General features: G+C 49.2%; 2 protein-coding genes across 2 annotated transcripts in view; one reads left to right on the forward strand and one right to left on the reverse strand.

Moving 5' to 3' along the window:
* Positions 1-785: 785 nt before the first annotated feature.
* PXMP4 (peroxisomal membrane protein 4) lies at positions 786-22,176 on the reverse strand. The gene is made up of 4 exons (XM_075347579.1): positions 22,041-22,176; positions 15,651-15,713; positions 4,439-4,637; positions 786-2,223 (listed from the first exon to the last, which is right to left on the reverse strand). Exons 1-4 carry the CDS (start codon positions 22,151-22,153, stop codon positions 1,960-1,962), a joined length of 639 nt encoding a protein of 212 aa, XP_075203694.1. The 5' UTR covers positions 22,154-22,176; the 3' UTR covers positions 786-1,959.
* Positions 22,177-22,538: 362 nt separating this feature from the next.
* Positions 22,539-25,341, forward strand: part of ZNF341 (zinc finger protein 341) — a 69,575-nt gene continuing 66,772 nt past the window's right edge. The window contains exon 1 of the mRNA XM_075349935.1: positions 22,539-22,618. Within this exon, the coding sequence (XP_075206050.1) occupies positions 22,588-22,618 (31 nt within the window). The 5' untranslated portion in view covers positions 22,539-22,587. The remainder of the gene's footprint in view (positions 22,619-25,341) is intronic.

Genomic DNA, 25,341 nt, shown 5'->3' on the forward strand with positions numbered 1-25,341 from the left:
AGGCTGCGCTCATTTAGTTGCCATATGTACACTAATCGCATACGTGTGGGTAGTCGCCCGCTGCTCCCAGCCCTGGAGAATCCTTAAAGCACACAATGTGAGGAATCACAAGTCATCAATGACACAGCAAGACTGCAAACATAGTCTAAAGGCTTCTTTACATGCAGCGACATAGCTAGCGATCTCGCTCGTGAAAGCACCCGCCCTCGTCATTTGTGCGTCACGGGCAAATCGCTGCCCGTGGCGCACAATATCGCTAGTACCTGTCACACGAACTTACCTGCCTAACGACGTCGCTGTGGCCGGCGAGCTGCCTCTTTTCTAAGAGGGCGGTTCGTGTGGCGTCACAACGACGTCACACGGCAGGCGTCCAATAGAAGTGGAGGGGTGCAGAGCAACCGCTGGAAAGTCACGCCCACCTCTTTGCCAGAGGACGCAGGTACGGTGTTGTTCGTCGTTCCTGGGGTGTCACACATAGCGATGTGTGCTGCCTCAGGAACGCTATCAACGATATTTGGGATTTGAACGACGTGTCAACGATCAACGATTAGGTGAGTATTTTTGATAGTTAGCGGTCACTCATAAGTTACACGCAACGACATCGCTAACGAGGCCGGATGTACGTCACGAATTCCGTGACCTCAAAGACATCTCATTAGCGATGTCGTTGCGTGTAAAGCCCCCTTTAGGCAGGACAACCTCTTTAATTTTAGGAGGACTTAATATCTACTGAATGTGTAAACTCTAGTTATTGGATAAAAAGGACTAGAAGTAATAACAGCATATTGTGAAGATAATGTTAATAATTTTAATAAATCTTAAGTATTTACATTTTACTGGAAGGAGTTTTATTCATTCCTATGTAAGACGTTCCGTGCACTGCAGAGAAGGTTCCTGGGGGAACAACATGGAGATTGTGGTTTGCCTTTATATCATGTGCTCTGTAGAGTCAATACTGCCTTCTAGGGTTGCCATCTCACATAGCCGGCACTGGAAAACTTGTTCTCATTCTGTGACGGGGCTAGCTGCGTAATGTCATGATAACCGCAGGTAACGCTCATATTTCTGAGCTGCTCGTCATTATGTACCTTATTAGAGGTCCTCATCCTCATGCTAAGCGTAATACAAAAAGGCTGGATCTATAAAGGTTTGGCTACAACAGTATATAAAGACGCGCTATGTATATGACATTACACAGCTGTAGTAAGGTAGTACAGTACATTCTTGGCTGTAACAACAGTACAAAAGATATCTCTCCGGCTGCCAGATTCCACAGATCTGCCACTCACACAGATGAATATTAAACAATCAATGGGGATAAATCATATCCCAGAATTATCACAAAAATTAAATTATGCATAGAAACGTATGTAATTAGGTGCTTCATCCGCAGGGTATTGCTATAAACCTCTCGGACAATAGACAGTACACATCCAGACAGGCAGGAATCATTACAGACGCTGAAACGATCAGGAAATGCAGTAGTAATGCTGTAGAAAAGAGACGTGAGTGATGGCTGGTGTTTATTAAGGCAACGGCTGTTTTAGGAATATTCTGATACTCTGTAGTTACTGATAATCTGTCACTGGACACAATCCTAATGCCAGATTACCAAGACACTGTAAAATGGTACTGCTCCTAACAGCCCACCTTCAGTCCTCAGCGCACCCTTACCCTAGCTTTGTAGTGTCTACAACACCATTAAGGCAGAGAACTGAACCTCAAGAGATGAGCCGGAAGGCAGAGAGAAGAGGACACTGGTGGGTATGTCTCTTGTCCTATACCTAAAAGCTACATTTTTCATGCCCCATAGTAACCGCTAATAAACCAGCATCTTGTTACAACCATGCCAGGTTATAGGCATTTTACTGCCACATGTTACAACCATGTAAATCAGAGAAAAGTGAAGTCTACTGTGAAAATCCCTGATGTTTCTGTCCGAGGATTTCCTGTAATTCACTACTTTGCAGGCTTGGGTTTGTTGTATATCAAGAAGTCGGAGATATCGTGCCAGATGTTGCTGTCGTCATACAGGTAAGTCATGGAGGACTGTAGAGATGGCTGGAGAGTGTGTCTTTGGTATTCAAAGAGCCACAGGACAAAACCCCACACTAAGGCGGCAAACCAGGGAAACACGTCCTGTTTGGGTTCTGGGATGTATCCTTTCTCTACTGCCAGTCTGGACAGACCAAAGAGGACACGAGATAGCAGGTACATATTTATCTGGTGGGAAAACAGAAGCGTTAACACAATACTGACCACCTATTTATTTCATGCACACCTTACATAAAAGGGGACGTAAAAGAGCTTGAAGTGTCATATTTTAGAATGAAGAGATACACAACTTTGTCATATACACTGATCAGCCACAACTCGTGATGAGCAAGCATTACCATGGGCGGGTGCTCTGTACTCATAACAAGCAGTTGGTGCTCAGATGGGCATGACTTGTGTATAATGGAAGTCAATGAGGAACTTAAGTATTTTTCCAGGAACTCTTCTGGAAAAAAGCTCGAGTTCCCCATTGACTTCAATTATACTCGGGTACTCGAACATCAACTGCTCTTTACGAGTACTGAGCACCTGACCATTATAGTGCTTGCTCATCACTAGTCATAACATGACAATGTCACCGGTCAATGAGTGAGATATATTAGAATTAGATGGCGGGCCATTCTTTAAGTAAATGTGTTGGAAACAGAAAGTGTTAAGATCTGAGTAAATCTGAAAAGGAACAACGACCAGGGCAATGTATCTCCAAAATGGTCAAAGTGCCCATGATGGCCACAGACCACTGCTCAGCATCAGAACTGGACAGTAAAAGAATGGGAGAAGGTGATGCTAGGTCAGCATAGGCCCTCATACACCTTAAAGTAACCAGAACCCACTGGATTTTGGTGGGACCGGACAACCATCTGGTGTGTATGAGGTCTCCTGACTCTCCCCCAAAAAAGGAAGTACAATGATTGGAAACTTTACATCTAAACACTATATCACTTAGCTTACAAGAGAAAGGAGCTGCTGTCAGATCATCCTTTTAGTAATTTTCTACACTTGACTCCCATTGATATGACAGGAGTGCTCTACTAAGCCGAGTGTATAAGTGTCTGGGAGAGACGTATAGCAGCTAGATTGTGTATGGGATCACTGATGTAGTCCTGTTAATTTTTTATTCCCTAAACCTATTTAAATACTATTGTAGGGTCAGTGTATTAATACCCTCATCGATCAGCATTTTCTCTGGTATTCAGTGTTCTGCTCCTCTTCGATGTCACAAAACATCTATTCTAACTCACCGGCTTACACTGCACTCTATAGGCCCAATTCATCAAAGCTTTCATGTCACAATTCTAGCGTAAAAACTTTGAAAAGATGCAAAATTCAGGTGCAATTCGAATTTGCGCTTAAATTTTGCGACTTTTAGCATTTTCATGTCAGTCTCTACCATCTCCAACAAAATGGGCAGAGCTGGGGCAGGAGTCATGATGAGCATACTGTAGGCTAGAAATCTTACTCCAGTACATGACTGGAATAAGATTCTGGCGCAGCGCACAGAGACGCAGGTCGCATGTCAGACGCTCCAGATTCATAAAGAGGACGAATCAGGATTGACTAACCTCTGAACTCGCCCTCATCAAGACAGGCGTCAATAGTGCCGGCCATGATGAATTGGGCACTATTAGTCACCCAAAAGTGGCTTTAACAATGCCAGTCTATACAGCGTCTCTTCCGGCTCACACATGGCGCAGTGTGAACCGAAGTGTCTGTATCACTGGAGGAATGGAACGGCGCTGCATACTGGAGAAGACTGCGAGCCGGGAGTAGATTTCCACACCGACTGTTTACACAGGTTTAGGGACTAAAATAATGTATGGGAGTTTTTAACTCCTAGCAAACTCTACAGTAGTTGGCAGATCACTTGTAAAAACAGAACCCAGTGCCCTAACACTGCACCAAAGGTATAATTAATGTTTTTCTACCTGGAAAAAACCTTAAATGGAATCTGTCAGCGGGTTTTTATTATGTAAGCTGAAGCCAGCATGCTGCAAGGTTTTAAACATAGAACTCAGGGAGCCTGTCTTGTTAAGGTCATGTTTGTTTAAGCAGCAGGACTTCTCATTGCTCCGACTACAATGTCAAGGGCACAGCAATCCACCACACTCCGTCCTCGGATTGGCACCTCACTGTCAATGTACAATCACTACAGAGAGCCTGGTGTGGGTGGGAAAACTCACTCGGCTCTGCTATATGGCAAAAATCTAAAAATTCTGATTGTGTCAGAACGGTTGCATCAATTAATATAAGTGATATATCATTGGAATCAAGATCTCTTTGCCTACATTATGCTACTATCAGATAAGGTAGCAAAAAACCTGCTGACAGACTCCCTTTAAGGATGTTACATCTGCAAAATTCCTTGTGAAGCCATTATCCTTACCTGGCTGTTGATGTGATTATTCTCTCCAAACACCAGCCAACCCCCTACACAAGCTGCCAGGAAGGAGTGAAATTGCCATTTGCTTCCATGTATTTTCTCTTGAGCAGCAAGAAGACTCTTATATGTGAAGACGAAATATGCCAGATTCCGAGAATGTGTGAATGTCGCTTGAAGGATCGCTTGCAACTTCTCTTTCAGACTGAAGACACAGGAAGGAAATAATCACTCAATCTCAATATATAAAGACTTCAGAGAACGAACATATACAAATGACTGTGGGCGCAACTCACTAGCGCAGTACTGAGAGCATACAATGGGAACACTTCCCATACAGTAACATTCATCACCTATACACGGGAAAGGTGACAAACCTTTAAGCGGGCTTTACACGCTACGATTTCGCTACAGCGATCTCGTTGGGGTCACGAAATTTGTGACGCACACCCGGCCGCTGTAGCGATATCGTTGTGTGTGACTCCTAGGAGCGATTTTGGATCGTTGCAAAAAACATCCAAAAATCGCTCCTCGTTGACATGGGGGTCCACTCCCAATTATCGCTGCTGTCGCTGGGGCGAAGTTGTTCCTCGTCCCTGCGGCAGCACACATCGCTACGTGTGACGCCGCAGGAACGAGGAACATCTCCTACCTGCGTCCGGCCACAACGCGGAAGGAAGGAGATGGGCGGGATGTTTGTTCCGCTCATCTCCGCCCCTCCGCTTTCATTGGGCGGCCGCTTAGTGACGACGCTGTGACGCCAAACGGACCTCCCCCTTAGAAAGGAGGCAGTCCGCCGGTCACAGCGACGTCGCAGCGCAGGCAAGTACGTGTGACGAGGGTGCGCGATGGGCAGCGATATGTCCCTCTCGCAAAAACGGTGGGGGCGGGTCTCATGCTAGCGATATTGGGACCGATATCGTAGCGTGTAAAGCCACCCTTAATCTCTAGGACCTCTTGTATGATCAGAATATATTATATAGTGGAAGCTTTCCCTCTTGGACCCCACAATCCTGACAAAAAGTGCCAAAGTCTATATTTATTGTTCATTTGCTCTCTAAATGCAAAGTTAAGCAACTTTCTAAAAAGATAACAAATTTGACAATTTCCACCTCTTAGTTCTGATGGCTCTCTCTGCTCTCCATTTCCCTTCTCTAAGTGTTCGGCTAGGGTCAGATGGCAATATAACTCGGACGAGAATCTCATCGAAGTGCATGACCCGGCCGTGGCTCTCCAGACCAGAGTGTGACAGCCTCATGTACTTCTATGCAGCTCTCAAGCTCGGGTCAGGAGAGCCGCTGGCCAGTCAGGGCATTTTGATGCGATTGCCGTCCTTGTTATACGAACGTCTGACCCCGACTTTAGAGATGGGGGTCACGGGTAATGTTGTACGCAGACTTCATTTCACAGCATGAAGCTGGGAGAAAGTATCTCAGATACAGCAGAAAAACAGCACAGAAAAGGAGGAAAGCATCACCATGTATAATGAGTGCAGGATAGAAGCTGTGCTAATATATGCGCTAACACAGACATTATATCCAGCCTATATTACTGGGACAGACACTCCAACAGGAGAAAAATCTGAAATTTGGAACAAGCTGCAAATTAATGAAGATCGCAGACTGAAATTTAGTGCATTATTATTAACCAAAGGTAATAACTAAGAAATGAAAATATTTTTTTTTGACATGTCAAAGTTGGTTTCATCATTTTTATTTTATATATACAGTGGAACCTTGGTTTATGAGAACAATCCGTTCTGGGAGTGTGCTTGCTAACCAAGTTACTCGTCTAGCAAAGCAAAATTTCCCCTAGGAAATAATGGAAGCTCACACAATTCGTTCCAGAACTTGTGCAATGTCCCATCCTGGTCCCCTATTGTGCCATTCCACATACAAACACACATTATGCTCACCTTACCTTCCATTCTCTCACCGGCCTCCTGGTTCTTGTAGTCCGCCGGTGCAGGATGTGTATCGGGTAACCATCGCGACTGATGCCGGTGCTTCCCCTGCCAGCACGCTGACGTCAAAGACAGGAGACGCTTGCCTCATATTGGTCAGCACGCTGCCTTTGAGAAGCGACTGACAGCGGAAGTTCCTCCATCATCGCGATAGTTACCCGATATACATCCTGTACCGGCGGACTACAAGAACCAGGAGGCCGGCGAGGGAACGGAAGGTAAGGTGAGCATAATATGTGTGTGTGTGTGCGGACTGCAAGAGCGGGTCAGAGCGCGGTGAAAGTATGGAACCGGAAGTGTGTGCGGTGAGTATTTGCTCGTACGGCAAAGCTTGCTCGTAAACTGAGTTACAAATTTACAGTAAACTTTGCTCGTATAGCGAAATACTCGCACACCGGGTTACTCGTAAACCGAGGTTCCACTGTAATAGAGATTACAAATTTCTGCCCTTTGATGGCAGTCCTGGTTGCAGTGTGCTGTACAAATCCATCACACTAACAATTGAGCCTGTAGAGCACCCTTTGTGCACTATGGAGAGAAAAAGTTGCACCTCTGAGCTGTGTTTTGAGAAATGGGTGGGGGTCTTGGCAGCTATTTGTAGTATCTATTATGTGTAAAAAATGGTGCAATGATAACCCAAAAGTTTAACTTTCTCCTTTTCACTGTTCACTGCATTGTTCGGTGACCTTGGAAGTGGATGTGTCCCCTTTACGCTCAGAATCGGAGCTAATCATTCTTTGGTTGGCGTATCCTTGCAAGTATGGCATGACTATAAAAGACAGGAATACCCATTTAACAAAATGCTTAATAGAGTCGGTGCAAATCGATTTGCAGAACCCATCTACCGGCCAAGTCAGTAATCTGTGGCTGCTCGATGGGAGCCCCGAGAACCACCTCCTACCTTCAGGTGGCCGCCGTCCTGACTAGCCAGCCTGGCACAACGTCATTGCTGCATTGTGACACATATGTGAAGTAGTGCCAAGCCAGAAACAGAAAAATGAGCCTCAGCTACAAGACGTAGGAGGGGGCTCTCAGTACTCGGGTCCAGCACTCACAGATTACAGATATGGCTGATAATCCAGGTCCTGTAAATTGATTCACACCAATACTTAGAGGAGCTTGCCACTACTTTTTTTTTTATTGATAACATATCCTTAAACTAGGCCATCAGTATCTCATTGGCGGGAGTGTGACATCCGGCACCCCACGATTGGCTGTTACTAGCGCTGGCCGGATGTTCTTGGATGCTGCCAGAACACAGCAGTTCCATCATTTCTATAGTGGCCGCGGGTGGGTATGGCGGATCTGTACTACCCAACTGTAACCACTATAGTTTTTACTTTTATTGATAGCCAAACAGTAGTGGCCTACCTATTTAGCCAATGGAACAAATTAAGTCATTAAAAAGCCCTTAAGGCTATGTGCGCACTGGGAAATGGAATTTTCTTGAGAAAATTCCGCATGCTCTCAAAGATTACCGCACCCGCGGTAAAAAACCGCGGGAAACCGCACCCGAAAACCGCATGCGCGGTTTTACCGCGGTATTGTTCGCGGTATTGCCGCGTGCGGGTTGGGATGTGCTTTATTGCATTCAATGCAATAAAGCACATTGAAGAGAAGAAAAAAAAAAAGTCATTTAATTCTGAGATAGTAGATAGATAGACAGAAGAATAGATAGAGGGATAGATAGATAGACAGACAGATAGAGGGATAGATAGATAGATAGATAGATAGAGGACAGATCGCTGCATTTCCCACGGTCGGCAGTGAGTTCACATTACCGGCCGTGGGAAATGACCGGTAATTACCTCTGCTGTCTGCTGCTTTCATTCAGCGCTGTGTCTGTGACAGTCGCGGCTGGATGTAAGCAGCGCAGGACCTGTGGATTACGCCGGAGCGGTGGATTACGCCGGAGCTTTGGTGCGGGAGGGGTTAATAAAATGGTGAACGAGGCTTGTTTGTTTTATTTAAAATAAAGGATTTTTCTGTGTGTGTGTTTTATTCACTTTACTTACGGGTTGATCATGTCAGCTGTCACATAGACGCTGCCATGATCAAGCCTGGAGTTAATGGCGGTGGTCCCCCACCATCATTAACCCCTTGTATTACCTTGCTGCCACTCCTACACGGCAGCAAGAAGAGCCGGGGACACGCCGGTGCTGCCGCATAATGCATGCGACAGTCCCGGGGCAGCTGCGGCTGATATTCTCTGCTGCGGGAGGTGGAGTGAGGCGGGGGACATTAACCCTGCCCCTCTCCCTCCCCAGCCTGAGAATACCGGGCCGCCGCTGTGTGCTTACCTCGGCTGGACGGTAAATATGCAGCGGAGCCCACGTTCTTTGTTTTCTATATTTCCGTTTTCTTTCTATGTGTGTTCTATGTGTCTGTGTCTGTGTTCTATGTGTCTGTGATGTCTATCTGTGTCTGTGATGTGTGTGTGTTTACTCTCTGCACGGCTTCCTCTTCCTGTAATGACATCACTTCCCTGCAAACCGCAGACAAGCGATGTACATTACAGGAGGTAAACCGCGAAATACCGCAGGGAATAACGCAGGAAAACGCAGTGAACCGCACAGAATTTGCTGCCTGCGTTATTCCCTGTGGGATTTCATGATTAACATTGGAGTCAATGGAGTGAAATCCCGCAGCGACGTGCGGAAAAGAAGTGACATGCACTTGTTTTTGCTGCGGGATTCCCGCAGCAAAACATGCAGCTGTCAAATTCCGCCCAGTGCGCACAGGATTTTTTTTCTCCATAGGATTTGCTGGTGATTCACTGCAGAGATGTTATGAACATTTTCTGCAGCGAAACATGCAGCAAATCCGCGGAAAATCCGCGGCAAAATCCGGTAAGTGCGCACATAGCCTATATGCTGTTTTCTAGATTCAGTTTCAGCTTCTTGTACAGGAAGAAGGGAATTTTGTTTACTTACCGTAAATTCCTTTTCTTCTAGCTCCAATTGGGAGACCCAGACAATTGGGTGTATAGCTATTGCCTCTGGAGGCCACACAAAGTATTACACTTAAAAGTGTAAGGCCCCTCCCCTTCTGGCTATACACCCCCAGTGGGATCACTGGCTCACCAGTTTTAGTGCCAAAGCAAGAAGGAGGAAAGCCAATAACTGGTTTAAAGACCAATTCAATCCGAGGAAACATCGGAGAACTGAACCATACCACATGAACAACATGTGTACCCGAAAAAACAGAAAAACCCAGAGAAAACAGGGCGGGTGCTGGGTCTCCCAATTGGAGCTAGAAGAAAAGGAATTTACGGTAAGTAAACAAAATTCCCTTCTTCTTTGTCGCTCCATTGGGAGACCCAGACAATTGGGATGTCCAAAAGCAATCCCTGGGTGGGTAAAAGAATACCTCATGATAGGGCCGTCAAACGGCCCTCTCCTACAGGTGGCCAACCGCCGCCTGAATGACTTATCTACCTAGGCTGGCGTCTGCCGAAGCGTAGGTATGCATCTGATAATGCTTGGTAAAAGTAAGTAGACTCGACCAGGTGGGCGCCTGACACACCTGCTGAGCCGTAGCCTGGTGCCGTAATGCCCAGGATGCACCCACGGCTCTGGTAGAATGGGCCTTCGGCCTTGAGAGAACCAGAAGCCCAGTAGAACTGTAGGTTTCAAGAATTGGTTCCTCGATCCCCCGAGCAAGGGTGGATTTGGAAGCTTGCGACTGTTTACGCCGACCAGCGACAAGGACAAAGAGTGCATCCGGGTGGCGCAGGAGCGCCATGCGGGAAGTAGAACCTGAGTGCTCTCACCAGAACCAACAGATGCAAATCTTTCTGAAATTGATGGACTGGACGAGGGACACAAAGAAGGTGAGGTGATATCCTGATTGATATGAAAATGGGATACCACCTTAGGGAGAAATTCCGGAACCGGACGCAGAACTACCCTGTCCTGGTGAAGGACCAGGAAGGGAGTTTGTATGAGAGCGTTGCTAGCTCGGAAACTCTCCTAAGAGACGAGACCGTTACTAGAAGGCCACTTCCCGTGAAAAACGGGAAGGGAGACATCCTTCAAAGGCTCGAAAGGCGGCATCTGGAGAGCAATTAGAACCTTGTTCAGATCTCAGGGCTCTAACGGCCGCTTATACGGAGTGCTGAGAAGACAAACTCCCCGTAGGAACGTGCGTACCTGAGGAAGTCGTCGTTTCTGAAAAAATACAGATAGCGCTGAGACTTGTCCCTAAAGGGAACTGAGCGACAACCCATTTTCCTACCTAGATTGCAGGAAGGAAGGAAACATAGACGATGCAACCGGCCAGGGAGAAACACCCTGCGCCGAGCACCGAGATAAGAACATCTTCCACGTCCTGTGGTCAATCTTGGCGGACGTTGGTATGCTAGCCTGTCTCATGGTGGCAACCACGTCCTGAGGTAATCCTGACGACACTAGGTTCCAGGACTCAATGCCACACCATCCGGTTGAGGGCCGTAGAATTCAAATGGAAGAATGGCCCTTGAGACAGCCAGTCTGATTGGTCTGGTAGTGCCCCCGGTTAGCCTACCGTGAGGCACCACAGAACTGAGTACCACAACATCCTCGGCCAATTTGTAGCGACGAGGATGGCGCGGCCGCAGTCGGTCTTGATCTAGCGCAGTACTCTGGGCAACAATGCCAGAGGTGGCACCTAAGGTAGCTGGAACTGCGACCAATGCTGAACTAAGGCGTTTGCCGCCAGAGCTCGATGATTGTGAAACCGTGCCATGAAGCTGGCACATTATTGTTGTGCCGTGACGCCATTAGATCGACGTCCGGCCTCTGTCAGCGGCGCCAGATCTCCTGAAACCCGTCCGGGTGAGGAGACCATACTCTTTCGGCCACACCTCAGCGACTTAGGAAGTCAGCTTCCTAGTTTCCACACTTGGGATGTGAATTGTGGATATGGTGGATGCCGTGTCTTCCACCCACATCAGAACCTGCCGGACTTCCTGGAAGGCTTGCCGGTTGCGCGTTCTTCCTTGGTGGTTGATGTATGCCACCGCTGTGGAGCTGTCCGACTGAAGTCGGATATGCTTGCTTTCCAGCCGCTGTTGGAAGGTTTGTAGGGCAAGATACACTGCTCTGTGTTCAAGAACATTGATCTGAAGGGTGGACTCTTGCTGAGTCCACGTACCCTGAGCGCTGTAGTGGAGAAAAACTGCTCCCCACCCTGATAGACTCGCGTCTGTCGTAACTATCGCCCAGGATGGGGATAGGAAGGACCTTCTTTTTGACCAAGAGGTGAGAAGAAGCCACCACCGTAGAGATTCCTTGGCCGCCTGAGAAAGAACGACGACTCTGTTGAGGGACGTCGACTCCTCGTCCCATTGGCGGAGAATGTCCCATTGTAGTGGACGCAGTAAAACTGCGCGAAAGGAACTGCCTCCATTGCTACCATCTTACGTAGGAAGTGCATGAGGCGTCTCAATGTGTGCGACTGGTTCTTAAAGAAGAGCTTGCAGCCCGTAGTGAATGCTGTTTGTCTAGCGGAAGCTTCACTATCGCTGAGAGAGTAAGAAACTCTATGCCTAGATATGTTATCGATAGGGTCGGGGTCGGATCTGACTTTAAAAAGTTGATGATCCACCCAAAACTCTAGAGAGTCTCCAGCGCAACGTTCGGGCAGTGTTGGCATGTTTCCTAAGAGAGTGCCTTGACAAGTAGATCGTCTAAATACGGGACCACAGAGTGACCCTGAGAGAGCAGGACTGTGACTACTGCTGCCCTGACCTTGGCGAAGACCAGTTGGACTGTCGCTAGCCGGAAGGTAGAGCTACGAACAGAAGGTGTTCGTCTTCTATAACGAAGCGTAGAAACGCTAGTGCTCTGGATCAATCGGCACGTGTGGATAAGCATCCTTGATGCCTAATGATGCTAGGAAATATCCTTGGGACCTTGAGGCGATGACATGGCGGAGGGATTCCATCCGGAACCGCCTGGTGTCCACGAGCTTGCTGAGCATTTTTAGATCCAGAACGGGACGGAACGGCCCGTTGTTATAGGTACCGCAAAGAATTTGGGGTAAAAACCGTGACCTTGTTCCTGAAAAGGAACGGGGGTCATCACTCTTTCTGCCTATAGAGTGCACCCTGTTTGCAGAAGAGCAGCGGCCCGGCCGGGAAGCTAAATATCGCCAAGGCGGGAGAGCCTGCTACCGACCGAGGCCGCAAGTCATGAGGAAGCCGCCTTGGAAGCGGGTTTTCAGACTGTCGCTTTTTTGGGCGAGACTGAGCCCGCTAAGAATCTTAGCTCCTCTGATCCCTTTGAGTCCACATTGGACGAGGAAAAATGGGACCTGCCCGAGCCTCGAAAAGGCCGAAAACCCCGACTGCCTCTTGCTCTGTTGGGGTTTGTTGTGTCCGGGCTGAGGAAAGGATGAATCCTTACCCCTGGACTGTTTAATGGTTACATCCAACGCTCACCAAACAGTCGGTCAGCAGAAAAAGGCAACTGGTTAGGCAACCTTTTTTGGAAGCAGAATCTGCCTTCCATTCACTTAACGAGCAGACCAGGCTCTGCTTAAAAACACGGAGTAGCGGAGGCTACCGCCGCACGGTTCGCAGAGTCCAGGACAACCTGAATCGCGTAAGAAACAAATGCAGACATTTGAGAGGTTAAGGATGCCACCTGCGGCACAGATGTACGTGTAACCGTGTCAATCTGTGTAAGACAAGCTGAAATAGCTTGGAGTGCCCCAAGGGAGAGAATGCCGGAGCCAACGGTGCGCCGACAGCCTCATAGATGGCTTTCGACCAGAGATCCATCTGTCTGTCAGTGGCATCTTTGAGTTTGCAGTTCCATCTCCCACTGCAACTATGGATCTAGCTACAAGCCTGGAGATTGGAGGATGCCGCTCGGGACATTGGGTCCAGTCCTTGACCAAGTCAGGGGACAGGGATAACGTGTATCCTAAGCCGTTTGGAGAAGCGCATATCTGGATAAGCGTGGTGTTCCTGGACTGCCTCTCTGAAGGCAGAGTGGTCCAGAAAAATACGTGAAGCTGACTCCTCCACTGGAGGAGCTGTGAGAAATAACCCACATTCTATAGATGGACGCTATAAGATTATTTACTATGGCGTCACAATCAGGTGTATCCAGATTGAGAGCGGTCTCAGGATCAGAATCCTGAGCCGCTACTTCCGCCTCATTACACAGCGAGTCCTTCTGTTAGGACCCTGATGAAACCGAGGCCGCTCATAGCGAGCCCGCTTAGGCTGTCTGGGACTGACGTCCGTGCAGAGCCGTGACTCTGGGATGCGTGTGACATTCCCGGAGCTGTTAGTTATTCACACTGAGGGGGGCCATGGATCAATGATTCAACAGTGCCCATATTGTGAGAGACATGTCCGGACTGCTAGGCTTCTAGTATCATAGCCATAGTCTCAGAAAAACTGTCAGTAAATACTGCAGACACCGTCCTCATCCCCTGGCCATTAGTGCATACAATGGGAGTCTATGTAACCTGCCGGCCGTATAGCCGTACATGCTGTACCAGCTGTATAGAAAAACATGTGGTTCTGCACCTTTATTTTACACAGAGAATATGCTGATAACTCCTCCGCATAATCCAGGAGGGTATATACAACGTGCGACCAAACAGTGCAATGTATATAGTACAAGCATATCTATAAGTGCACTCTGCACTAGTGGGGTTAGCACCACAGGTGCTGCTTAACGCCTGTTGCAGCGATTGTGTGACTATCAGAATGCCAGGGTCTTCCACACTTGTCTCTGTATCGTACAGAAACTGACACTAATGGCTGCCGGCGTCCTTGTAGAGAAGGAAGCCGTGGGCGTGCCTGAGAAAGTGCGGGAATCCGGATTCACAGTGCACACAGTGAGAGGGGTGGAGTATGCAAAACATACTCCAGCTCTCAGCGCTGCTCTATGCAGCGTCACGCCCCTACCCTGACTGTCAGGGCTGTGGGCGGTAACGAAGGGAGACTAGGCCCAGAAGCCGGGGACTCGAGTTAACAGCGCGGCCGCCGTAAAAGCGCGGGCCGCGCTGAAGTCCCCGGCGCACCACAAGTGCCAGCCGCGCCGCAGTCCCAGCGGCCGGCGCGACCGATTCATAGAAGTGGCCAGCGTCCCGCCCCTCTCCTGACTGGCAGGTCTGGGGGCGGGAACGAACGGAAGCAGGCCGCAAAAGCCGGGGACTCTAGTTATCAGCGCGGCCGCCGTAAAAGCGCGGGCCGCGCTGAAGTCCCCGGCGCACCACAAGTGCCAGCCGCGCCGCTGCCAGCGGCCGGCGCGACCGATTCCTGGAAGTGGCCAGCGTCCCGCCCCTCTCCTGACTGGCAGGTCTGGGGGCGGGAACGAACGGAAGCAGGCCGCAAAAGCCGGGGACTCTAGTTATCAGCGCGGCCGCCGTAAAAGCGCAGGCCGCGCTGAAGTCCCCGGCGCACTACAAGTGCCAGCCGCGCCGCAGTCCCAGCGGCCGGCGCGACCAATTCCCATAAGTGAGCCTGCTTCAGCGAAGCTGAATGAGGCCATGGCACAGGCGCCGCAGTGCTGATGTCCCCCGGCGCACTACAACACCCAGCATGCTGCGGTGTGAGCGCCAAATGCACGGGGACACAGAGTACCTTGAGGAAGCAGGGCCATGTCCCTGATGTACTCCGCTCCATCCAGCATCTTCTCCAGGGGCTGTAGATGGAGCACGGTCTCAGTGCCTGGAGACCGGTAAATCCCACTTCACCCAGAGCCCTGTAAAAAGGGATGGGGAAGGAATCAGCATGTGGGCTCCTGCCGCCGTACCCGCAATGGGTACCTCAACCTTACAAACACCTCCGACATACAGTGGGGTGAGAAGGGAGCATGCTGGGGACACTATATGTGTCCTCTTTTCTTCCATCCGACATAGTCAGCAGCTGCTGCTGACTAAAAAGTGGAGCTATGCGTGGATGTGTTGCCTCCTTCGCACAAAGCACAAAACTGGTGAGCCAGTGATCCCACTGGGGGTGTATAGCCAGAAGGGGAGGGGCCTTACACTTTTAAGTGTAATACTTTGTGTGGCCTCCAGAGGCAATAGCTATACACCCAATTGTCTGGGTCTCCCAATGGAGCGACAAAGAAAACAATGCATCTGGGTCTAACACGTCATTATCCTACAAAGCAGATACCTGATGGAGTCACTCAAGAGATGACACTCAAACACTTCACTTTATCAGGTCCTTTTTCCCCAAAGAGGACAAAATGACCCTTTAAACCCAATCCTGACATGTTCTATCTCCTTCATCTATAGAGAATATCTTACCTTCCACTTTTAAACAGGAATGTCATCACCAGTGCGTGTGGGGCCCGGATCTTAGCGCCATATCTTAAAAGAAAAAGAAAAATTAATTAAAAATGTAATGAAGAAATCAACTTTTCATTGTATGTGGATCATATTCCTGCAGATAGCGTAGAAAAACCTAAGATGAACCTACCGAACCCAAAATGACCAAACCTGGGCCTTCCTTGGTTCTCTAGGCTAGGCTAGGAGTATGGATGCCATAATAAGGGGTCCCTTATCTGGATATCCCTCTGGGAAGGTGTATGGTCACCTACAGCTCCATATTTAGCTGCTCAGCAATATCATAGTGACAAAATACCAGAAGCTGGGAGATGGGCCAACCTCTCAATGAGGCTACCACTAATAACTAGGGATGAGTGAGCACTACCATGCTCGGTACTTGTTCAGAGCAGTTGGACGCTCGGATGGGCACGACTTGAGTACCTGGAGTATAATGAAACTCAGTGGGAGACTCAAGCATTTTTCCAGGAAATCTTATGGAAAAATGTTTGAGTTCCCCATTGACTTCCATTACACTAGGGTGCTCGAATTGTGCCCATCCGAGCGTCCAACTGCTTTTAACAAGTACCAAGCACCATGGTAGTGCCCACTCATCACTAATAAAGAGGTCATTATGAAAAATGAGTCCACAAAACGACATGGTGGCTTTTATCCTATAACATCCCACTGAAGCATTAATGTTGGCCTGAACTGGCCGGTTTTGTGTAAGGGGGCTCCTTATTCCCCCCTTACGTCAGATGTCGTAGAAGACAAGTTTTGGCAGCTGTTTTTTGACAAGCCATTTGTTCCTTAGGAGATAAACTGCTGCCACATGTTTCCAGCAACACCTTACACCCTCTTCCTACTGAGGACACATGGCCGAGCATGACATGTATAACGTGGAAAGGTTGGGAGTACTCGGCCGACAGGTGTCTAATATAATCAGCCTAATGGTTCAGGTCATCTTGCCACCGCCAAAATAATGACATTGAGATGTGTGGATTGAAGGCCAATGCCAGTAAAGGGTTTTGTTCAGGATTAGAAGCAGAAACAGCTCCACTCCGGTCCGTTGGTCATGTCTGGTATTACAGCTCAGCCCCACCGACACGTATTAATCCTGGACAACTCCTGCAATCACTGTAGATACAAAGCTTACACAACTCCCTAATACAGTTTGTTTCACGCCTCACATTTATAAAGTTCTTAACAACATTCCTTTTTACTTCCACCAGATGGAAGACTGCTCACGTCTGAGAGTTTGGTACATTGTATCACTTATCACATGATGTGCAGATATTTACCTGCAATGTTTGTTTTAGCTTCAGGAGTTTATCTCTGCCAGACTAAGGGGTACTTCTCACATAGCGAGATTGCTGCTGAGTCACGGTTTTTGTGACGCAGCAGTGACCTCATTAGCGATCTCGCTGTGTGTGACACTGAGCAGCGATCTGGGCCCTGCTGTGAGATCACTGCTCGCTACACACTGTTCTGGTTCATTTTTTGGTTGCTGGGCTCCCGCAGGGCAGCATGCAGCGGTGTGTTTGACACCTTACCCAATGACCTCGTTCGCGACTCATGGAGGCATGCATCTTCATTGTTTTCCGCGCCCTCTCTGTTCTGATTGGTGATCGCTACTGTGTTCGGATTGGCCGCTTCCATCCTCTATTCTGGCTTGTAGATCGCAGTACATTTCAGAGGGCTGAATTCACTTGTCCCGGACCGCGTGTAGCAGCAGATCATAATACAGTCCATTCTGCATCGGGACTGTAGGATGGACAAGGATGGAAGCGCCATTAAGTTGCCTTCTCTAAAGGAAAGGCCACCCAGTCACAACGCAGTTACGACCACCAATCGGAGCAGAGGGGGCGCGGCAAAGGCAATGTAGATGCACGCCTATGTTACTAATCAAGATTTGAATCGTGCTATGTGACAGGGTCCCAGTGACCGCCGTATTGTTGCTGCGTCGTTGGGAAGATCTGACTGTTTGACAGCTCACCAGCGACCCTGTAGCGACGTACCAGCGATCCTGACCAGGTCGTATCGTGGTCTGAATCGCTGGTACGTCGTTTAGTGTGACGGTATCCTAAGTCAGCTAGAGCGGCACACCCCCTGTTGTGATTAGCAGCTCACTGTCTATAGACTTTGTATATAGAGCTTTCTGAGTTTTGCTACATTGCTAAATCTAAAAACTCTGATTGTGTAAGAATGGCTGCACTCAGTAATCCAAGTGATAAATCGCTGGAATCAGGGTCTCTTTGCCTAAATCATGCTGCTCTCAGATGAGGTAGTAAAAACCTGAGGACAGATTCCTTTTGAAGGGAATCTATACCGAAACTTATGGAAGAATTCTGATCGATTTTAAAATGTGTTGTTGCCTTTTAAGAAAGTTTTTCTACACCGTCCCATCCTTATCTTCATTGTGACAGCGCTCACCACAATAAGGCTGCTTTCACACTACGTCTTTTTAACATGCGTCAGGAACGTTTTTTTGCTGCAAAAGCGGATCCTGCTTTTACAGCAAAAAACGCATGCTAACGCATCTGTTATTTTGCAGGATCCTGCACTGGATGTTTAGGGGCGGGCATTGGAGTCATGTGATCGGGAGTGAGGGGAACTAAACGTGCCAGACTGGGAGCCGGCATCTGACAGCTGCAGACGCTCATAACCAAGGTAAACATCGGGCTTGGATACCCGATATTTATCTTGGTTACGAGTGTCTGCAGCTGCTAGGAGCAGGGCTGCCTGCACACGTAATCAACGTAAACATCGGGTAACTAAGAGAAGAGTGGCTACCCGATATTTACCTTGGTTACGAGTGTCCGCAGCTCTCAGGTGGGAGAGAGAGGGAGGAGAGGAAGGGGGAAAGACAGAGATAGGGAGGAGGAGAGAGAGACAGATCACACGAGACTGGTTCTGGGCATGCTCAGTACTTTCTGGGCATGCTCAGTACAAAAGCAGGATCCTGTTACAATGCAACTCAACGCATTCTGCTAGGCAGGATCCAGCGCTCATTGAAATGCATTGCAGCTCGCGGCGCAATGTGAAGGATCCTGTGAGATGCGTTATTTTGACAAAGGTAAAAAACGCTACAAGTAGCGTTTTTGAAACATGTTAAAATAACGCAAAAGTACGGATCCTGTGTCTAACGCACGCAAACGCATGCGAACGCAGGTGGACGCGAGTCCATTGCAAATGCATTGAAGTGAAAACGCATTTGCACTGGATCCGTTTTTCCGCTAAAAAAACTTTATGGACGGATGTTAAATAAACGTAGTGTGAAACCAGCCTAATGAGCCGCTCTGTGGGCTTTAATGCCTGGAGCAACTGTCTATACGAGGGGCACGACTTCACTACTGCTCTCGTCAGAGTTCTGCCTGACCTGCACCAGGTGAGCAACGTCCATCTACTCTCCCCTGTGTCTTATCACCAGGACAACTACTATTTTGTGTCTTATTTAAGGAAAATCTATCACCAGGTCTAGCCTTGTATCGCTGAGAGTAGCAAAATATAGGGGCAGAGAATCTGATTCCAGCACTGTGTGATCTACTGGGCTTCTTGCTGTAGTTTTAGTGACCTGCTGCAGATCTGCTTGTCGTCTTGTTGAGGAGCTCTGACTAACCCCGTCCACACCATTGTTGATTGACAGCTTTCTGCGCACAGTGCATAAGCAGAAAGCTGCCAATCAGTGGTGAGGGGTGGGGGTAGTCAGATCTAATGAATCTGGAGGACTATATAGCAGGAGCTGATTGCCGAGGACTTACAGAGCTGCAGCAGATAAACTGTACTAACAACTGGTGACAGATGTATCCAGCCTGTAAAAAGAGATGGCCGATCCTCAGAATAAGCCACCACTATCAGATCGGTGTTGGTCCGACTATCGCCCCCCCCCCCACTCCGATCAGGTGTTTAGGAGATTGGTGGCACTTTCCTGCGCTGTATATTTTTATTGCTGCACTGTTCTATTAAAGTGAAGGAGGCAACACTGGAAAAGAAAAAACAAAACAAAATTTGGCCCAGTAAGGTGCGAACCAGGGTAAAGACGTCTAATGTATCATCTATGCCCAGCTTGGGAGATGTCTTGACGACTGGATTTAGTGGCCTGCTTCATCCCTACACAGGGGCGCCGAGGGGGCATGCTGGATTATCGCTTCATCCCTACACAGGGGTGCCGAGGGGGCATGCTGGATTATCGCTTCATCCCTACACAGGGGTGCCGAGGGGGCATGCTGGATTATCGCTTCATCCCTACACAGGGGTGCCGAGGGGGCATGCTGGATTATCGCTTCATCCCTACACAGGGGTGCCGAGGGGGCATGCTGGATTATCGCTTCATCCCTACACAGGGGTGCCGAGGGGGCATGCTGGATTATCGCTTCATCCCTACACAGGGGCGCCGAGGGGGCATGCTGGATTATCGCTTCATCCCTACACAGGGGTGCCGAGGGGGCATGCTGGATTATCGCTTCATCCCTACACAGGGGCGCCGAGGGGGCATGCTGGATTATCGCTTCATCCCTACACAGGGGTGCCGAGGGGGCATGCTGGATTATCGCTTCATCCCTACACAGGGGTGCCGAGGGGGCATGCTGGATTATCGCTTCATCCCTACACAGGGGTGTCGAGGGGGCATGCTGGATTATCGCTTCATCCCTACACAGGGGTGCCGAGGGGGCATGCTGGACCATTACTTCATCCCTACACAGGGGTGCAGAGGGGGCATGCTGGCCCATCGCTTCATCCCTAATCCCTACACAGGGGTGCCGAGGGAGCATGCTGGACCATTACTTCATCCCTACATAGGGGCGCCGAGGGGGCATGCTGGATTATCGCTTCATCCCTACACAGGGGCACCGAGGGGGCATGCTGGATTATTGCTTCATCCCTACACAGGGGTGCCGAGGGGCATGCTGGATTATTGCTTCATTCCTACACAGGGGTGCCGAGGGGGCATGCTGGCCCATCGCTTCATCCCTACACAGGGGTGCCGAGGGAGCATGCTGGCCCATCGCTTCATCCCTACACAGGGGTGCCGAGGGAGCATGCTGGACCATTACTTCATCCCTACACAGGGGCACCGAGGGAGCATGCTGGCCCATCGCTTCATCCCTAATCCCTACATAGGGGTGCCAAGGGAGCATGCTGGACCATTACTTCATCCCTACACAGGGGTGCCGAGGAGGCATGCTGGCCCATCGCTTCATCCCTACACAGGGGCGCCGAGGGGACATGCTGGCCCATCGCTCCATCCCTAATCCCTACACAGGGGCACCGAGGGGACATGCTGGACCATCGCTTCATCCCTAATCCCTACACAGGGGTGCCGAGCTTCATCCCTAATCCCTACACAGGGGTGCCGAGGGGGCATGCTGGACCATTGCTTCATCCCTAATCCCTACACAGGGGTGCCGAGCTTCATCCCTAATCCCTACACAGGGGTGCCGAGGGGGCATGCTGGACCATTGCTTCATCCCTAATCCCTACACAGGGGTGCCGAGCTTCATCCCTAATCCCTACACAGGGGTGCCGAGGGGGCATGCTGGACCATTGCTTCATCCCTAATCCCTACACAGGGGTGCCGAGCTTCATCCCTAATCCCTACACAGGGGTGCCGAGGGGGCATGCTGGACCATTGCTTCATCCCTAATCCCTACATAGGGGTGCCAAGGGAGCATGCTGGACCATTACTTCATCCCTACACAGGGGTGCCGAGGGGGCATGCTGGCCCAACGCTTCATCCCTACACAGGGGCGCCGAGGGGACATGCTGGCCCATCGCTCCATCCCTAATCCCTACACAGGGGCACCGAGGGGACATGCTGGACCATCGCTTCATCCCTAATCCCTACACAGGGGTGCCGAGCTTCATCCCTAATCCCTACACAGGGGTGCCGAGGGGGCATGCTGGACCATTGCTTCATCCCTAATCCCTACACAGGGGTGCCGAGCTTCATCCCTAATCCCTACACAGGGGTGCCGAGGGGGCATGCTGGACCATTGCTTCATCCCTAATCCCTACACAGGGGTGCCAAGGGGGCATGCTGGACCATTGCTTCATCCCTAATCCCTACACAGGGGTGCCGAGGGGGCATGCTGGACCATTGCTTCATCCCTAATCCCTACACAGGGGTGCCAAGGGGGCATGCTGGGCTATCACTTCTTCCAAAAGGGTCACAGGACCCTGCTCAGGATGAAGGGTCACTTCTAGGAAAGCGCCTTTAAGGCAGCATCACTCGTTTATCGCCACATCCCTATATGGATGTCTATGATTGATCACATTATCCATTATGACAACAATGTAAAGTCCATCCCTGACAACAGGGGCATCTCCTGTGCTGCCTCCCTGTCCTCCTGCACCAGCCATGTCTGCACTCACACTGCTCCATTGCGGAACCCCTTGATCACGGCCAGAGCAGCTCGATATCTCCTCCTCTTGAGAAGCTCATTCAGAGCCCGGAGCAGAGACCTCGGTAACACGGCTCCTGCCATTATGACAGCTTGCAACGCTCGACTTCCGGGTTCAAAGACCACTTGCGTTCCAATGTGCAACCATCAAATGTGTCCGTGCAGGCCAAAGTCCCCTTGTACTTAGTTCCGCTTACCGGCTATTTGCACTCGGTTTATTCTGAATTGTAATTTTATTATTCTATTTTATTACATTGTGGATTGAATAGTCTCTCCGAACCCCTCATGGTGATACACTATGTATATACTGTGTGGGTATCTACACTGCGTACATCACTTACGTTTTGTAACTAGAGAATGTTTGCCGTCACATAAGTATGCAAACTGTATTTCATTTGTAAAGTTTCTCATACGAGCGGAGCTGACTGGTGATCTGCCGCCCTCTGCTGGCCATGCCAGGTGTGGCGCCTAGACGCATTTCCCATAATGCTGCTCTTAGGACATCTGCAGCCTGCAAGATGGCGCAAGCAATATTTGAGGCATTTGAAGGTAAAAAACAGCAAAATGGCTGATATTTTTCTTGTGCATGTGCAATCCATGGCGGGATAATTTAGGGTCTTTTTGTATCGGGGGGAGGTGGTGGCTGGGAAGAGCCCAGGGGTTACGTGCAGCAGAGGGGGGCAGGCTTCCGGGAAAAGCTGTAGTATCAGGAGGAGGGTGGGGACTGGAACAGCTGTGGAGGACAATGGTCCTGGCCCCTGCAGCCATCACTGACCTGTGCCCCCAGCCTCTGTGCCCCCAGCCTGCAGCTGCTGCCGGTACAGGGACCCCATTATATACTTAGCATGAATCAGAAAACCATTTTCATCTGTGCAGATAGTATGATCTGCCCGGTATATGCCACTATATATAGTCTCAGGATAACATGGCAGCGATCCGGCTCCTTTGGCCATTATTATTATTATTTATTATTATAGCGCCATTTATTCCATGGCTTTTTACAAGTGAAAGAGGGTATACATACAACAATCATTAACAGTACAAAACAGACTGGTATAGGAGGAGAGAGGACCCTGCCCGCGAGGGCTCACAGTCTACAGGGAATGGGTGATTCATGTTATATGAAGTGATGGCGGTCTCTGACACATCTATGTGAGCCATCACAAGCACATATGAAGATATAGGTTGTTTCAGTAAACACTTAAAGCTTTTCTTAGAGCTCGGTCTTTCAACTGAAAATTAATGAAGAAATTGCCAATAGCAAGTTGCCATTTTTGGGGGTCTCTACGCTGTGTCAATACCGCCCAGGCATTGCTACCAGTGTCAGTCTAATGTACATTAAAAATACCTCTGAATGGCCAAGCTGATCCACATATAAACCTGCAGTGACCTTGTACAACGTTATTGTAGTAGCTGCAGGAGTGGCTAGATGGCCATACCTCCCATGAAAAAGGCAGTGATGGTTTATTACCGGCTCTGCCTTCTTGATCGCTGCATACACTATAGGAAGCAGCGGCAGGGCTTCCTCCTGTCCCAGCGATCATGTGGTCAGGAGTAGAGATGAGGGAACCCAAAGTTTGGTGTTTGTACCGAACACAGACTTAAAAAAAAACAAAACAACCCAAAACCAGCGTTCGGGTGCTTTACTTATGAACACCACTAGAGCAAGGATCGCTGTGCTCCAGTACGCTTGGACTGATGAACGACTCACAATTGGGGGTAATAACAGCGTGGGGGAAAAAAAAAAAACGCCCCCTGAAGTGCTCTGTTTATGGCTGGCTGTACATGGGCGGAGACCAAGCTGTCCAATTAGTGACTTCCATTGGGGTTCAGGTCAAGTCCAAGTCCCAAACCGAACTTTGTCTAAGGCCTCTGTCACACGTTCGTGCCTCCGGTACGTGTTTGCCAGTTTTCTCATGTACCGGAGACACGTACACACGTGGACCTACGTATTCCTAATGGTTTGGACACACAAGTATTTTGGAACGGAACGTGTGTGCGTTCCATACTTACGTGTGTTTCTCACGCCGACATGTCCGTTTTTCTCCGGCATCACGGGTGTCACATGGATGTAGTGTGGATGCGGTCCCGTGTGACACGCGCCGGAGAAACACGTGTCAGTATTTTAAAATAAAAAAACCACATACTCACCTCCATAAGCCCTGCAGAATCTTCCGCTGCAAACAGTTTCTGCCGTCCGGCGCTCATTATGAGCTTGTTATGGAGGTGGGCGTGCTGTCACGTGATGCCGCTGATCTCCGCCCCTCCGCTCGGCTGGAAGCAGCAGCAGCGGGGAGTGGGCGGGGCTGGAGCCGAAGATCAGTACCCTGGACAGCAGCATCTACCACGTGAGTATGTAAATTACCGGTTCTCCGTGTGTTATTGCGGATAGCACACGTAGAACACACGTGGGCCACACATATCGGAGACATGTACTTACCTCACGCAACACGCAGGGAAAATACAAGTCTCGCGGCACGTGCGAGATTTTCACGTATGTGTGAGAGAGGCCTAAAGTCCGACTGCTCCCTCTAAACTGAACTTCCACGGGTCTACTCATATCTAGTCAGGAGGGAGCAGGAGCCGCCGAGTCTTAAGCCTCGTTCAGACATTTGTGAATCATGATCCGGTCACGGGTCTTCTCATCTGAACTTCACAGCCTCATGGAAATCTTCACAAATAGACTCGGACTCATACATCTTGCTATACAATCTGCTGTGTAATATTCAGCCATCGTTAGATGTAAAGGCCCCGTCACACACAGAGATAAATCTTTGGCAGATCTGTGGTTGCAGTGAAATCATGGACATATTGTTCCATTTGTACACAGCCACAAACCTGGCACTGATTGTCCACAATTTCACTGCAACCACAGATCTGCCACAGATTTATCTCTGTGTGTAAAGTGGCCTTCAGGTAACCAGCCTCCTTGATTCCATATCATAGCTCACCTTGAGATCTAATGCCAATGTTACACTGAAGAACCCCACATCTCCCAATATTCTGCACACACCCTCATCCGCATAAGCAGAAATATCAGAATGTCGTGTCATTTATTTTGGTTGAGATATAATTTCCTCATGTGTTGGTCGCTATTTGGTCAAGAATAGAAGGGAAAAAAAAAATCGTAAAATCCTCAGTGTGGAAATAAAAATTAGGCCTCATGTATGATTAAAAAAGAAGAGGCAAACATCTCAATAACCAGATTGGGGAGGAGGGAAATAGGAGCTCTAATAGGGGTTATCTGCCATCAATCATACTTTTTCCTCATA

This window comes from Anomaloglossus baeobatrachus, chromosome 5, assembly GCF_048569485.1.
Source record: "Anomaloglossus baeobatrachus isolate aAnoBae1 chromosome 5, aAnoBae1.hap1, whole genome shotgun sequence".
Classification (NCBI taxonomy): Eukaryota; Metazoa; Chordata; class Amphibia; order Anura; family Aromobatidae; genus Anomaloglossus; species Anomaloglossus baeobatrachus.

Coding starts and splice junctions, on each gene's coding strand:
- PXMP4 (XM_075347579.1), bottom strand. CDS start 22,153: ATGGCAGGAGCCGTGTTACCGAGGTCTCTGCTCCGGGCTCTGAATGAG. Junction 15,714..22,040: donor GGGTTCCGCAATGGAGCAGT/GTGAGTGCAGAC, acceptor TTTTCTTTTAAG/ATATGGCGCTAAGATCCGGG. Junction 2,224..4,438: donor ATAATCACATCAACAGCCAG/GTAAGGATAATG, acceptor TTTTCCCACCAG/ATAAATATGTACCTGCTATC.